General features: G+C 44.1%; 1 protein-coding gene across 1 annotated transcript in view; it reads right to left on the reverse strand.

Moving 5' to 3' along the window:
* GLCCI1 (glucocorticoid induced 1) overlaps positions 1-17,266 on the reverse strand; it is a 175,662-nt gene that overhangs the window by 51,053 nt on the left and 107,343 nt on the right. The window contains exon 4 of the mRNA XM_082258801.1: positions 13,192-13,302. Within this exon, the coding sequence (XP_082114927.1) occupies positions 13,192-13,302 (111 nt within the window). The remainder of the gene's footprint in view (positions 1-13,191; positions 13,303-17,266) is intronic.

Raw genomic sequence — 17,266 nt, forward strand, 5'->3', positions numbered from 1 at the left:
GCCCCTTTCCCCGATAGACATGGCAATGTTGCTTAGCAGATCTCAGGAGTAACAGCAGCTCAGATTAGAGACCAGGTCAATGGCACACGGAGTTCTAGCAGCAGACACATCTCTAGAACAACTGTTAGGAGGAGACTGTGTGAATCAGGCCTTCATGGTAGAATATCTGCTAGGAAACCACTGCTAAAGAAAGGCAACAAACAGAAGAGACTTGTTTGGGCTAAAGAACACAAGGAATGGACATTAGACTGGTGGAAATCTGTGCTTTGGTCTGATGAGTCCAAATTTGAGATCTTTGGTTCCAACCACCGTGTCTTTGTGCGACGCAGAAAAGGTGAACGGATGGACTCTACATGCCTGGTTCCCACCGTGAAGCATGGAGGAGGAGGTGTGATGGTGCTTTGCTGGTGACACTGTTGGGGATTTATTCAAAATTGAAGGCATACTGAACCAGCATGGCTACCACAGCATCTTGCAGCGGCATGCTATTCCATCCGGTTTGCGTTTAGTTGGACCATCATTTATTTTTCAACAGGACAATGACCCCAAACACACCTCCAGGTTGTGTAAGGGCTATTTGACCAAGAAGGAGAGTGATGGGGTGCTGCGCCAGATGACCTGGCCTCCACAGTCACCGGACCTGAACCCAATCAAGATGGTTTGGGGTGAGCTGGACCGCAGAGTGAAGGCAAAAGGGCCAACAAGTGCCAAGCATCTCTGGGAACTCCTTCAAGACTGCTGGAAGACCATTTCAGGTGACTACCTCTTGAAGTGTGACTCTACAATTTTCGCAGTCATGAAAATAAAGAAAACTCTTTGAATGAGGTGTGTCCAAACTTTTGGTCTGTACAGTATATATATATATAATATAAATAAAATAAAAATTCAGCCTGGAGCGGATATACAGTAGAACCTTGGATTGCGAGCATAATTCGTTCTGGAAACATGCTTGTAATCCAAAGCACTCTTATATCAAAGCGAATTTCCCCATAAGAAATAATGGAAACTCAGATGATTCGTTCCACAAGTCCTTCAGTTTATAGTCTATATACAAAGATTATAGCAATGTTATAGGTTGTGTAACCATAAAATGTCCATCCACAATATGCAGCCTCCGCAAGGGGATTAGAAGCAAAATCTAGCAGAGCTACAGAATATAAGAGATGAGAGGAGCCTCTAAGTGTAGCAATATGGTTACATTTAATGAAGGTACAACATATAGCAGCTCACATGGTTGATGATTAAAATAGGCACACCTAAGTATGCAGGCATCCGGGGTAAAGCTGTCCACATAGACCATCTTCTGAACCACCGGCTCTCACCACTGTCAGTCTGCAATCCTGACCGGGAAGAATAGCCTGCAGTAGAGTGATCTGAAAGTGAGGCTTTGAATCCCTTGTGGAGTGCAGCGGGGAAGGGATGATGAAGATGGCTGTGCAGAGGAATGGTCTATGTGGACAGCTTTACCCCAGATGCCTGCATACTTAGATATGCCTGCTCAATCATCAACCATGTTGCTAAATATTGAACCTTCATTAAATGTAACCATATTGCTACACTTTAGAGGCTCCTCTCTTCTTTTTTATACATGACGCTACTTGTATATCAAGACATCGCTTGTATATCAAGTCAAAATTTATTTTAAAAATGTGCTTGTCTTGCAAAGCGCTCTCAAACCAAGTTACTCTCAAACCAAGGTTTTACTGTATATATATTATATATATATATATATATATATATATATGATAAACTAAACTATCATCACCCATGATGCCACCACAAGAATGCAGGGAAGGAAGGGTGGAATAAAAATACCAGGAATGACACAAGTGACTGAGAATTCAGTGAAAATTTTCTACAATTTATCTGGGGGATGTGATAAAATATAAACAGTACGCCTTCTACAGAAGCACCAACACTGGAACATGAATTCCAAATTGAGACCATAGCATTCTTTTTTTTTGTTGGGTAAGTTATTTTTTTTTTCCTGAATCATACTTCCCTAGATGGATACTGCATCAGTCACTACCCCCCCCCCCCTTCGGGCTCTAACACTGAGAACAGAGCGATCAAACACTGCTGATCATTTGGTTCTAATAACTCCCTGAGCAGAGACCCGGGGCAGAGTCACTGCTGTTTGCTCTGCCCCAGGCCCCCCACCGGAGGGTTGGCTTGTGTGAAGGAGCCATCTCAGCCGCTCACTGAGAGGCTTAGCCGGGTGCCAGTCCAGGCCTGTGGGCGGATCCAGAGGTCATTATTGCGATCTTGCCCAGCTCTGTGACAGCAGAAAAGTTTGCTGAAAAAATGAACTGCACTCCTGTGATCCAAATGAGAAGTACAGACAAATGAGCTTTGACTGTACTTTTATTTTATCCTTTAATGTACGTTTCAAACCCTTGTGAATTCTGGATAATTTACAATTAAAATGTAAGTCAAGCCAAAATTTCTTAGTTTTAGAGAGGGATGATATGAACCCGTCAGGTTTTTACTGTTATTAGGGGCCTGTTTTACACATCCTTCAGCTTGTAGAAGAGCAATGTAAACAGAAAACTTTCATGAAACTTTGAACCCTAAACACAAAAGCTGTTCAAAGATTGCTCAGTCACACTAGGCAGCAGAAGAAAATGGCAATGCTGCTGGCAGAAAAATTGCTCCTATGGAGCATATTGTAGACTTGTTTAGGTGCATTTGCATTTAAGTATTTTTCCCCAAAACATTAAGGGGGAAAAAAAAAAAGTTCAATAAGGGTCGGTTTACATCATGCCCGAAGCTGAAACCCACAGGACGGCACTGTGCCTTTGTGTGATTCAATATCCATTAGGGCTGGGCGATATGGCTGAAAACTGCATCACGATATCAGTGTTTCATATCGGTCGATATCGATATATATTGATATTTTTTATTACCCATTTAAAATAAGGACCCTAGGGTGAGAATGCAGGGTGACTGGCATGGTGCAGGAGAATGCAGGGTGGCTGGCATGGTGCAGGAGAATGCAGGGTGGCTGGCATGGTGCAGGAGAATGCAGGGTGGCTGGCATGGTGCAGGAGAATGCAGGGTGGCTGGCATGGTGCAGGAGAATGCAGGGTGGCTGGCATGGTGCAGGAGAATGCAGGGTGGCTGGCATGGTACAAGAGGATCCGGGGTTGTGGGCATACTACAGGCGATGCAGTGCTGTGGGCATGGTACAGGTAGACTATGCCCGCAGCACTGCATCCCTTGTAGTGTGCCCGCAGCCCTGCATAACGGCAGGTAGTGAAGCTGTTTCACTTACCTGTTCCAGAGGCGCCTTCGTTTTAAAAATGGCGCCGCCCGGTGCCAATACGTCATTGCGCACGCGCTGCCACCGCTCGTGTAATTTCGGCTATTCCCGGCCTCTCCCGAGCGGCGGCGGCGCGTGCGCAATGACGTGTTGGCGCCGGGCGGCGCCATTTTTAAAAGTTTAAACCCGTCGGAGCGGACTTTTCAATTTATCGTTCAAGTTTTCTTATTGCTATCGAGCACGGGACTATCGCGATACCCATCGGTATCGTTTTATCGCCCAGCCCTAATATCCATGCAAAACACTGCTTTTGCAATCTGCAGCAGGTGTCAAAAAAAAAAAAAAAAAAATGCTGCAGGTGTGCAGTGCGATTCTAGCCCACTCAATGAATGGGCTTGAAAGCGCACCACTCAGACTGGCATGTGAATCGCACAGGAACACAGCACACTCCTGTGCAATTCAGCTACAGGCATGGTGTGAACTGGCCCTAAAATGATTTGTCGCACCTAAACGCTGCATTTACATGTTTAGGCAATTCAATCAGTCGTTTTCTACCCAATAGCTCCTCTCAAAATCACACTTGTGATTTTTTTTTTTTTTTAAACTGTAAATGCTTCTCCATAAATATGCCTGTAAGCGCCCACACGTGCATGGACACATAGGCTAACAGTTGTTTCTACAGGCTGAAAGCAAAAATGCCAAACGCATGAACAAGCAGCATTTTTTATGCCCAGTGTGCATGAAGTTTTAAAGTGCCCTTTTCAACTGGTTTAGAAATGCTATATACGGATCTTAATGGGAGTGCTGATTGTCACTTCAGTCTGCTAGCAGGCTTCAGCAGACTTTCAACAAGCTTTAAGACTCAGCTGTCAATCACAGGCTCAGAAAGGGGGAACACTCCCCCAAACTGTGTGGTCATGGCAACACCAAGCCTTTTTAGATGATTTCATTAGTGTGAGCTTGTACACAGCCTTGCTGAGAGCACTGACCGGACTCATTTTCCCCCAAGCCTGTCAGTACACGCTGCAGAGGACTCTTAGGCCCCCTTCACACGAGCGATCCGATCAGACCTGCCTGTCAGTTTTTAGGCGGATCTGATCGGATCCCCCATGCATCCCTATGGGTCAGCGGATGTCAGCGGAGATATGTCTGCTGACACCCGCTGCCATCCGCATCCGATCCTGTCCGTGAAATCCGGAGGAATGGAAACCCTATTTTCCATCCGTCCAGGGGATCGGATCGAATGAGAGCAGACAGGCGGTCCGCTCTCATCCAATTCCCCCATAGAGATGCATGGGGCTCTGACACCTCCCTCCCCACAGAGCGGAGAGGGAGATGTCACCTTCCTGCTCAGCGGGGATCTGTGTTTACGATCCCCTGCTGAGCAGCACGGATCCGCCTACGGAGGTGGCCCGTGTGAAAGAGCCCCTACACTCAGAACTGCCAACCATCCTGCCCCAATGGCAATTGTATGTGTCCTGGGATCTTGAGGCTCTGTACAAGGTTTTTTTTTTCTAAAGTGGCATTCGGAATATTTTCATTAGTTTTAATAAAGTGTTCGTAAACTTCCATCACTAACTTTTACCTATAGGTAAGTCTATAACAAGGCTTACCTATAGGTAGTGTAAATATCTCCTAAACTGACACCATTTAGAAGATATTTACTGTACATACAGCCAGTGACATCACTGGCGCATGATCACTAAAGAAACAGCCAACCGTGCCAATCCTTCAGAGCCCTGTGTCAAACTGAGGCTCCAGGACGCACGCGTAGGTGTGACGTCATTGTGGCTCCGGCCAGTCAGAGCGAGTCCACAAGCCCGGAATGAAGACTGGTGAATATGGGAGAGCCTGCAGCTCTGACAGCGACGCTGGAAGAGCTTTATTTTAAGGTAACATTGTGCTAGTATACGATGCATAGCACATAACATTACCTTGCAGGTTAAGAAAAAAAACTTTTACAACCGCTTTCAAGTGTTTACCTTCTCTAGATTGTGCACTTCCCTGTTTTTTCGTTTATGTCTGTATAGAACCTTCGTGTATTGCCTTGTGCATGCTTCCCCCTGAAACAGCTGCAGAAGATCAAATAATACTACCCTGATGCAAGATGTAGGACATAGCCCCTTCTAGTGCTGGAGATCCCCTTTAAACAGTAACTCCACTTTTGTAAAAAAAAAAAAAAAATAAAAAACACATTCCCCTCTGGATGATCTCTGTACATTGCAAGGATTTTTAACTAACTTTGTAGCAGATTCCTACCTTTTGTTAGTCTGAAGAAATCCCTGTGTGTTTGTGTTCATGTGCACAGTGAATCTGTATTGACAGGTTTCATAATTATTCAGCTGCTGCACTTGCAGGGCTCTAATGGGGAAGTGGCAGGGACTGCATGCTGTGAGATGTGATTTTTCTTTTGGAGGGGTCTCCTCAAAAATGAAATTTTTGTTGCAGGGGGATGCCTGAAATGTGACTTGTAATCTTGCATACTTCTGGGAAAATCAGTGGGCCAATCACACAAGCAGGAAAGGATATTTCGGGAGGGGGGATGGGCTTCTGTACACATTAGGTATACAGAAAACCTCCAGGTAGCCATATTGCATTTTACAGAGGCTGCAGATTAAAAAGAAAATTAAATTTTTAACATTCAATTGCAATATGAATTGAGTTGCAATTGTATGCACTCTATTCATATTTTGCTATCCCCCCCCCCCCCCCACAAAAGTGCAGTTACCCTTTAAAGACACACAATGTCAACTGTCTATTTCTATGCAGTTGGCGGTGTTCACAAACATCTGAACAGATCAGGAGACTGAAGTAATGTCTCCACCTGCCTGCAGCATACCGATCAGATTATTGCAGCCAGGGCAAAGTCACTGGACTGGAGCTTCAGGTTGGCATTTTTGGTGAAAAAAATGTAGAGGAAAAAAAAAAAGGAAGGAGCCATCGCTCTTTATGAAGACATATCAGGAATTTCTTCATGCAGACCTGTAAAGTTACTGGAAGTTCCACTTCAACTATTCCACGTATATATATGAAAACCTACAGTGCTTAGGCATTCATCTTGCGCAATGCAATGTACACATCCCAAGAACAATCAGCCAAATTCTGAAAGATACAGTTTCCAGGCAAGATTTATCAGAATACACACAGGGCTGCTGAGTGGATTAGGGATCGGCACATAGGACAAACATTGCTGCAGACAGTTTCCAAACACATCAGGCAGGCATGAACTTGCCTGGCTTAAGTAACTCCGGAATAATTACCAATGAACTGTACCTACAAATATCACAAGCCCGTTCTTTATACCCCATGCCATTCTTTATAGTCCATTAACAACCCACAAGGAGAGAAAGAAAAGGGGAACTGGGACTTTGCAATACCAAAACACAAATAATGTAAGCAATATATGCTAGAAGTGAATATGTAGAGTTAAAAACACAACATTTTATTATTGTAACCGCATTAAAAAAATCCCTGAGGGAGATATCTTCCGGAGCCTGGAGGCCCTAGCCTTCGCTAAGTCTAAAACTTTTCCCCACCTATGCCCTTATGCAAAAGGTATGGAATAAGGCCAAACAGCTGCAAAATGTTGTAGGTTTCACCGCCTTCAGCCCAATCTGAGACAATGCCCACTTTCCCGAGTTGACCAAACTGACCTGTGAAGCTAGGTGGGAGGGGTTGGGTGTGATATTTTCGGAGCTTAGCACTGTTTCACTTGCCAGAATCAATGAGAATCTATTACCAACTACGACATGCAGTGAGGACACAGCAAGGGTCGGACTTACGGGACCTTTCATCTACACCTATCTTTATGAGTGAAGTTGACTCTTATAAAGGGTTTATTTTCTCACTGCCTCCGCATGCTTCTTACTGTGTTGCTCGGTGGCCATCCGGACACTGCTGTTGACAAATGGAAAAGAGATGTGGATACCTTCGAGGATGAACAGTGGGAGGAGGCCCTGTTGACTTTCCAGCAATGTTCGCTTAACGTGGCTGAATGTCTGTCCCAGTTGTATCTGCTTCTGAGGGTGCACTATACCCCGGTATAACTGTTCAAGATGGGCATTAGGGACAGTCCCACGTGCTCTAGATGTTGCCGTGATCATGGAGACCTCCTTCACCTGGTATGGAGGTGCCCGAAGTTGCACATATATTGGAAGGGAGTTATGGAAATTTTTAACAGGGTCTTCCAGGTGTCCCTTGGCGAGGACTCCAAACAGTGTATACTGGGGATCTTCAGTGACCTACCGGTAGATGACGTTACTGGCCAGGCCAGGAGAGCACTGATCCTGAGACACTGGATCTCCGCCTTTTTGGTCACTTAAAGTGAAACCTCTATCTCTCAATCAACATTGACTATTTTTTATTCCTCATGCTTCTAAATCTTAAATATATAGAAAGGTATACTATATTTACCAATTTTAAACTTTTTTAAATTTTTTCCAGTTGCTTCCTGGTTTCCATGCCTAGGCAAATGATGTCATACATCCCAGAAGTCTTCGTGGGGGGAGGGGTTATCGCAGCTTAGCACACCCTCCTGCATGCATGCCTGAGCTAAGGGCCAATGGATTCCAAGAAGCAAATGCTACTTGAATCACCTGTTCTTACTCAAGATGGCCTAGGCCCGAAATATTAGAGGGATGTTTTTCAAAGTGACTTCTCAGCAAAATAAATCATGGAGACATGGATAGATGGGGGAGTTTGCTTTGAATATTAATAATGAATTAAATAGTGTTTGATTTGAGGTGCTCAGATGTAGTGTAGTTCCGCTTTAAAGAAAACTTGTAGCGCAAATATATGGGGGGTTGGTTACCACCTCCTGCGGAAAATTCTAGCTACAGGCGGTCCCCTAGTTACAAACATCCGACTTACAAACGACTCCTACTTACAAACGGAGGGAGACAACAGGAAGTGAGGAGAAATCTACCTGTAGAAAGGGAAATTCACTCCTGTAAGAGTTCTCATGGGAAAAAGGTGTCTCCACTGAAGCTTTATCACCAATCCTTGTCTCCACAACAACCCAAAATTTTCAAAATCCAATTGTCATAGGGACAGAAAGTGAGGTGAAATCTTCTGAACAGGGGTACAGACAGCAAAACAAATGGCACAGGGGTGTTAACCCTTCCCCATGCTATCCATAATACTTGAAAATGATTTTTTTGGCTGGAGCTAAGCTTAAAAAAAACATACATGTTCCGACTTACAAACAAATTCGAAGAACAAACCTACAGTCCCCATCTTGTTTGTAACCCGGGGACCGCCTGTACCTGGCTGTCAGGCAGTCTACCGGCTGCATGCTTGTTCCAATGTAGTCATTGAAAATACTGACGTTAGGGGACCAGCATGACAGCCGAGCAACCTGCAGTTTTGGGTCAGCACCAGCAGCCTACATATTTCTCTCACCACAGGATTTCCATAATGACAAAAAAAACGTTTTATTACGCTCTGCATAGTTTAATGAAAGCGCTCCTCTCCTCTGGCTTCCTTGCATCCCGCTCAAACTCCCCAACTATAAATCCATTATTACAGCAGCAGGAGTCGGTGTTTTGAGCAACCATTACTAGGAGATATTCAGCCAGGGGTTCAAGCCAGGTTTCCATGCTGAAACACAGTGTGGTTGTACTATGAGGAAAAAGGGGGCCAACAGTAAAAACATTACGCACAGCAGTCAAAGTAACTAGGCAGACGGAACTTGGATACAGGAAGACATTTAAAGTGGAAAATAAAAATAATGTTCTTTAGCAAGGAACATACATTCCACATTAAAAAATTATGCTACTAAATTAGTGTGTACTGTAAATTTCCTCCAGCATTGTTCTGGTTTCTTCTTGCTGGAGGCTGCCGTTTGGCTTAAGCCAAGAGCCCCTGAGCAGCAGTAAATCTTTAGACAGTCAGCAGATCGGACTCTACAAATTTGGCAGAATAGAGAGCAACTAAGCATGCGCAGAGCAGGGTGAGACACTATTACTGGGTTTTAAAAACAGTTTAGAGACTTTTTAATGTGTTACATAGCTATACCTGCAAAAGGGACAAGCCTGATCACTCAGAGTTCCAAGAAATTGATTGGAAGTCTGGACTCTTCTAGCGTCCAGATCCCCAGAGCAGAATGCTGGCCGAGGATACCTCCCCAACCAGACAGGCTAGCAACCATGGTGACCACTACCACTGTCCAATACAAGGGGAGGAAGGATTTCCCCAGCCGAAGTGCCGGAGAACGAAACCACCATATCAGGGACTCCCTCGTTCCCCGACTCAGCCGCATCTGATTGTCCAGAGACTGCGGAGTCTTGTCCCATTTTAATCAGAATTTCCCTTTGCAGGGACCTCATATGGAACTGTGCAAATGGAACTGCCTCGATGGTAGACACCATCAAGCCTAGCACCCACATGAAAGACCAGAGGGATGACCATTTGTTGGACAGCAGGAGACGAATTGCAGCGTGCAGTTTCTGGAGTTTGTGCAAAAGTATATTTAAATCGGCGCAATCAATTTCCTTAATATATAAATATAAAGTGCAAAAATAAGCAGCTATACCAACTCAGCTTACCACTGCAAAGTAATAAAAAAAATCTCAAAACCATACGGTACAGCGCTAAGTGAATAAAAAACAAAAATGCCAGTAAATAAAAAACAGCCAAGGTGCACTAAGTGACTAAGTGTTTAAAGTGCATAAATTAGTGCAATTTAAGGTGCTTGAAATGCAATACTATATTATCAAGCTGCATATCACATTCACAATGCATACAAATATAATTCATAAACAGTCCAAAAAGCTTGTGCAAAAGATGCTTGGAAAAGGTGCTTGAACAGGTAGGTGCTAGAGAGAAGTATGTGTGCTTCCACCACCACACAAACGATTGGCCTCTCACCTGAAACTAAGACCTGTGTGTCACCACTAGGTCAAAAGCAGGGGTTGTGAGCGCCTTTTCCTTTTCAGACTCGTTAAATCACTGCTGCTTAGTAGCTAGGATAGGCCATAGACTTGAACCGTGTTCCCCTCATGGTTTTGTTTTTTACATGGAAAAGACAAAGATGCACAGGATCTAATGCTCACCGTTTAAAAATAAATGTATTGAGAATTAAGTTAATAAAACACTATGTAATGGCACTAAAAACTAGTGCCTAAGGAACGCTTGTCTCTGTACTAATCCGAGCTGACTGGCAGCTTCCTGATTGCTGGTGAAGTCTCCGCCCCCTATACACGTTACGTCAATGGGACACTAGACTTCCTCAGTAGGGGGTGGGAAGCGATGTACTGTATGGTTTTGAGAATTTCAGGAGTTTGTCCAGAGGAAGGAGCACTCTGGCTAAGGTTGAGCCAGAGTCTGGCCCAGATAGTCCAGCTTTGTGGTTGGAGCCAGAGCAGACTTCTGAAAATCTAGCAGAACTCCGGCAGAGTTCATACTAAGATCGTCAGGTTCTCCAGAGCAGAGGGAGACTCCGCTCCCAGAAGGAGATTGTCCAAGTACCCCAATACTGCGACCTGATACGGGTGAGGGCGCACCTTCATGCAGAAAGAGTATTGTCCCTGGATTTGGAGACGCACGATCTTGGCTTGCCAGACCAGGTTCGTTTGGATCCTCCAGAAAAGGCCCTGAAAGGCTTTAAGCCCTTGTCAGTCGGCCCTGAGGGATGAAAAAACTTCCAAGGTCCACTTCTACAACCAGGTTCCTTGCCCTTAGTAGCCTGCGGAAGAAAATGTAACACACACACCCCGGTGAGACCTTTAATGTCATCCAGGTTAGCTCCAAACAGTCACGTTTGTCACATGCGTTCAGGGTGAACCTTCTCTCATCTGTGAAAAGCACAGGGTGCCAATGGTGGACCTGCCAATTTTGGTGTTCAATGGCAAAATGCCCATCGAGCTTCACTGTGCCAGGCCCACAAGAGGACATCAAGCCCTCAGGCCACCCTCATGAAGTCGGTTTCTGATTGTTTGGTCAGGGATATTCACACCAGTGGCCTGCTGGAGGTCATTTTGTAGGGCTCTGGAAGTGCTCATCCTGTTCCTCCTTGCACAAAGGAGCAGATACCGGTCCTGCTGATGGGTTAAGGACCTTCTATGGCCCTGTTCAGTTCTCCTACAGTAACTGCCAGCTGTCTCCTGGAATCTCCTCCATGCTCTTAAGACTGTGCTGGGAGACACCGCAAATCTTCTGGAACTAGCAAGTATTGATGTGCCATCCGAGAGAAGTTGGACTGCCTGTGCAACCTCAAAAGTATTGCCTCATGTTACCAGTAGTGACACTAACCCTAGGCAAAACTAGTGAAAAACAGTCAGAAAAGAGGAGTAGGGAAAAAAATGTCAGCGGCCTCCACCTGTAAAACCATTCCAGTTTTGGAGGTCGTCTCATTGTTGCTCATCTAGTGTACCGTTAATTTAATTAACACCAAAGCAGCTGAAACTGATTAACAACCCCCTCTGCTACTTAACTGACCAGATCAATATCCCAGGAGTTCATTTGACTTGATGCTATAATTTTTTTTTTTTATAAATTTTGACTTGATAAACGATGACTTGATATACAAGTAGCGTCACATCACAACTGAGTATAAAAGAGATAAGAGGCGCCTCTAAGCAATACAGTTACATTTAATGAAGGTACAACATTTAGCAACTCACATGGTTGAAGATTAAAACAGGCACATCTAAGTACGGTAAGCAGGCATCAGAGTTTCCTTTTATGGGGAAATTCGCTTTGATATAAAAGGAGTGCTTTGACTACAAGCATGCTTTCGGAGCGAATTATGCTCGCAATCCAAGGTTTTACTGTACTCCGATTAAAAAATATTCCTTTAATTTTTTTGAGCAGTGTATATAGAGAAGTCACACAGGCTTGGATACAGATGCAAACCCAGCACCTACATAAAAACCTGAGTGATATTCCATCTGACCATTAGAATGGTTATAAAGCCTAAACATTTCCTACCTTATTGCATTAAGGTAAAAATAGTTTAGAATTAGTATCCACACCCACCCCCCTCCCACCTTTTTAGTTAGCCAAGCCCTCATTCAAGCCAGCACTGTAAATGTCTGCAGCTCTTCTCTGCTGTCACTTTCTGATCTCTCAGGCTTTGCTGAGGCAGCAGGAGGCATTGGCTCCCAATGCTGTAACTCAAAGCCAGTGTGATGAGGGAACGGGGCTGAGTCCCACGGTCTGTGTCAATAGACACAGATAGTGAGGCTATGGGGGCACTTGGCAGAGGTGTGCCAGCAGGGAACCCGAAAAGAGGAGGTTTGGGGCTGCTCTGTGCAATGCCATCGCACAGAGCAGGCAAGTATAAACCTGTTATGGTGTTTTAAAAAAAAAAAAAACCCCACACACAGTAGATTTACAACCATTTTAAAGAGGAATTCCAGTCAAAACCTAACACCAAATCTACTCTCAACCACATTCAAAGCCTAATCTATCTAGCCCTGTAAAAAAATAAATTGCTATACTTAACTGTTCTGCAGCTTTTCCAGTCCGATCTCCAGCTGCGGATGCTGTGTGCAGGAGAGAACCGCCAATGACTGGGAAATGGCTGGAAAGTGAAGTCACCCGTAGTAACTATGGGGCTTTCGTTGTCGGCTGCCTATCCTGCACACTGAAGCCGCCACTGACAGCTCAGCATGGGAGCTGACCAGAGCAGCTGCAGAACAGGAAAGTATAGTGATTTTCGCTTTACAGGGCTAGACAGATTAGGCTTAGAATGTGGCAGAGAGTAGGTTTAGAGTTAGTTAGGTTCTGACTGGAATTCCACTTTAAAGCCTCTACCAGAAGGATGCAAACCAATAGACCAATAAAACCACATAATGCACTTGGAACATCATTGAAGCAAAAGCTCTGCTTGGTGTGTGCTGAGCCATTCAGCACAATACAAGCTCTCACCCTGGTAGGAAGGGGAAGGGAGACTTGGAGAGCATAGGGAATGTTGTGGACATCCTCACCTGAGTATGATTGATTGCTATGTGGTTTCCCTGTAGAGGCGATGGACTGTCTTTATCTTTGATGTGACGAGTGTTCTTGGTCCGCTGTAACTGCTGTCTTAGTTTGGCGATCTGTTAAGAGAAAAAACAAAACATTTGTACAATTTTCTAGCCAGGATGAGATTTTGGTGGGGATTCAGGTAAACCAGCAGATGACCAGTTAATTACTAACAAAGCCAATCCATTTAGTACTAAAGTCCGCAACAATGACCAAATAAGGAAACTTGGGACTAGGAGATACACAAGCTGCAATGATTGACCCAAAAAAAAAAAAAAAAAAAAAAGGTCTGGCCTGGCTTATGTCAATCCCATGGCTTCAGTAGTTCCACATCCACTGACATGGAATAATATGCACGTGAAGCTAATCCTTTATGGTGACATAAGAGGCTGCATGCTTATTGCAGGTCAGGGGCTCAGAAATCATTAAACATAGAAAACCACTGTTAAAAAAAAAGTGCACACAGGAGGGCGCAAACGCCTAGTGCAATGGCAATCTTTATTGATCATACGGCATGCAAAAAAAAAAAAAAAAAACTCAGATGAAAAAGGAGCGTCAAAAATCACATTGCGTTGCAGATACGGGTCCTGCTGATTGGCAAAGACCTTCTACGGCCCTGTATGCCTCTCCTAGAGTAACTGCCTGTCTCCTGAAATCTCCTCCATGCTCTTAAGACCGTCCTGGAAGACACAGAAAGCCTTCTGGCAATGGCACATATTGATGTGCCATCCTGGAGGAGTTGGACTACCTGTGCAACCTCTTTAGGGTCCAGGTATCGCCTCATGCTACCAGTAGTGACAATGACACTAGCCAAATGCAAAACTAGTGAAAAACAGTCCAAAAAGATGAGTAGGGGAAAATTTCAGTGGCCTCCACCTGTAAAACCATTCCTGTTTTGGAGGTCGTCTCATTGTTGCCCATCTAGTGAACTTGTTAATTTAATTAACACCAAGTCAGCTGAAACAGATTAACAACCCCCTCTGCTTAACTGACCAGATTAATATTCCAGGAGTTTAATTGACTTGATGCTATACTCTGATTAAAAAGTGTTTCTTTAATTTTTTTGAGCAGTGTATTTTGGCTTTCATAGAGGAATTCATGGATTTTCTTTTTATGGGTATGGCCAACATAACTTTAGCAAACCTCCTTAAAGTGTTACTAAAACCCAGGACCCTGCATTTACTATATCTGGTACCCCACAATACACAGAACATGGAAATGCAATTATTTTTTTAAATATAAACTAATACCCTCTCATCAGCATAAAGCAGTCTTGTGATTTCTATCAGTGTCTGGTTAAAGCTTGGAGTTTATTCTCCTCCGACTTCCCTATGAGACTGAAGGACCCGTGACCATATGTGTGGACAGTGCTGATTGGCCCTGTGAAGATCACATTAGCAATATACACAAAACTAGGCATGTGCAGAGTGCCCCCAAGGCTCTGTACTATCAGAAGATGGGACTGGGCACAGTAAAAGAGGAGGATCAGAGAAGACAGGCTTAAACAGCCTATTTACACAATGCGAAGGATTAACCTCTTTATTGTTGCGGGTTTCTAACACTTTAATATACCACAAATCAGCAGGCTGCCCTAATGAGGAGTGGTATGCTACCTAGGCATACGTGCAAGCCTGTAGGGAGAAGGATTTTTCTTTAGGAGCCATACAGAATGGCTGTTATTGGCAGCACTACACAGATTTAAAAGCTCAGATAAGGAAAGGAACAACTCCCAACTTAGAGAGTGCAGGCCGTAGATTCTGGATTGAGCTGCTTGCTTATCTGAGGGATGCAAAAGGGGATACAGGTAGGCGGATAAGTTATTACGATTAAACTAGAACTACTCATACTGCAATTCAAAAAGTAAAACAGGACTGCATTTTGGGAAGAAACACTTAATGCACATCCAGCACATGAAGAGAAAGCAAAGGCAAAGTGCATGTGAAAAGACTTTGTACAATTTAACTTAAAGGAAATACAGTATAAATTGAAAAAAAGGATTAAAGTGGTTGTAAAGGTAGTATTATATCTTAATGCATTAAAATAAAAATTCTTGTGTGTGCAGCAGCCCCCGTAATACTTAGCTGAGCCCCCTCTGAATCCAGTGAGGTCTCAGAGCAGGGAAGTTAACAGGTTTGTTATTTTGATAGGAAAAAAAAAAAAAAGAAAACAAGACTTTACAATCACTTTAAACTTGTTGGCATTACAGGAACAAGTGCAACATCAGATTTGGTTTAGGAGTAGACTCACTAAAGTTACAAAATTATAATCTGAAAAGCCTGTCTATGATATAGAAGCGCAAACCTGGACTGGCTAGTTATTTATTTCATTCTGTTCATACCCTAACCTGCAAACTGTTCAGAAAGGAAAGAAATACATTGCAATTACATTAACATAGGTGGTTGCTCTACACAATGTGATCACAACCATATTTATTTATTTCAGGTTCTTATATAGCGCTGTCAATTTACGCAGCACTTTACATATACATTACACATTCACATCAGTCCCTGCCCTCAAGGAGCTTACAATCTAAGGACTAACTCACATACATACACAGTAGGGCCAATTTTATACAGGATCCAATTTACCTACCAGCATGTCTTTGGAGTGTGGGAGGAAACCAGAGTACCCGGAGGAAACCCACGCTGGCACAGGGAGAACATGCAAAACTCCAGGCAGGTAGTGTCGTGGTTGGGATTCGAACCAGCGACCCTCTAGCTGCTAGGATATTTAACCATATCCTAGGCGCAGGTTTTCTGTACAAATCGTTCTCATCAAGAAGACCTTTACCATTAAAGTGTATGCCTGAGTGAAATGATTTTCGCACTTGCAGTAAAAAGTAGTCCATTGAGGGGGAAAGGCAGTCTTCAACCTCCAAGTTTTAAGGCCAACTAATGGGGGGGTCAGCCCATGATAACCCCTCCCACCAAAGCATGCTTTTGTTGTGTAGTGCTGTACTGAGCACATAATAAATGAATGCCAAGAAAATGATTTAGAGTGGAATATCACCCAAAAGGGGAAGTTCCGCTTGTTTGCATCCTACCCTGCCACATTTGGCAGTTTTTTGGGGGAAGCGGGTACCTAGTTCAGATATACAATGGCAATCTGAGCGGGAAGCTCTGCCCACCCCAACAGTCTTCTGGGGCACATCAGAGGTCCCAGAAGACTGCGGGACCATTCATAAAGTGCATGGGGCTTGTGCTTGCACAGTAGGAAATTGGCTGTGAAGCCACAAGGCTTCACTACTGGTTTCCCGTACCCAAGATTTCGGTGCCTGCACCTGAAGTCGTTCGAAGAATCAGCTCTGAAGAGGACACCGCTGGATCTCTAGACAGGTAAGTGTTCTAATATTATACAGTATTTGTATCTACTGACTATTTTTTGGGGGAGCCCCGAGCTCCTCCTAGAGGAGTGCAAAAATGCCATTTATCTCTCACTTGCTAAGGGAAACAGGAGTCTAGCAATCGTAAAACATCCAAAAGCAGCCCAACTGAAAGGTTGGCAACACCAAAAACATACTAAGAGGCCCAAGAAAACAGACCTGGGGACTGACTGCAGCTAAAACTGCCGCAAAGCCTGGTATCAGAAAAAGGCCACAAAGTCCACCTGGTAGAACTCAAACCAGACGACAGCCTTACAAATATGGGAATCGGCTGTTTGATGCTGAAAACCCCAAAAAGCACCCACAGATCTCTCTAATGGGTTCAAACAGCCATTTCTACAGAGAAAACTGGATTCAGATCCCACAGAGCAACAGGGGAACAAAGCAAGTGAACTACATGGGAGACTCGCAAAGAAAAAAGTCAAGGATTTAGGCCAATGGTCTCAAAACAGAAAAAGGGGCAGAAACCTATCTCTTGATAATGCCAAGTGCCACTTGTGCAGGCCCAACTGCAGGAAGGAGAAGATTAAGCAAATGGAGAGGGAAGAAAGCCCCAAAGCCCATACGTTCACTGATTTTGTGGGAAGTAGCCACTCTAGATTTTAGAATTGTAGGAAACCCACAAATTTAGAGATGTCTCTGTCTAAAAACCAGGA

The sequence above is a fragment of the Pelophylax lessonae genome (genome assembly GCF_965119305.1).
Source record: "Pelophylax lessonae genome assembly, chromosome: 5".
NCBI classification, from domain to species: domain Eukaryota; kingdom Metazoa; phylum Chordata; class Amphibia; order Anura; family Ranidae; genus Pelophylax; species Pelophylax lessonae.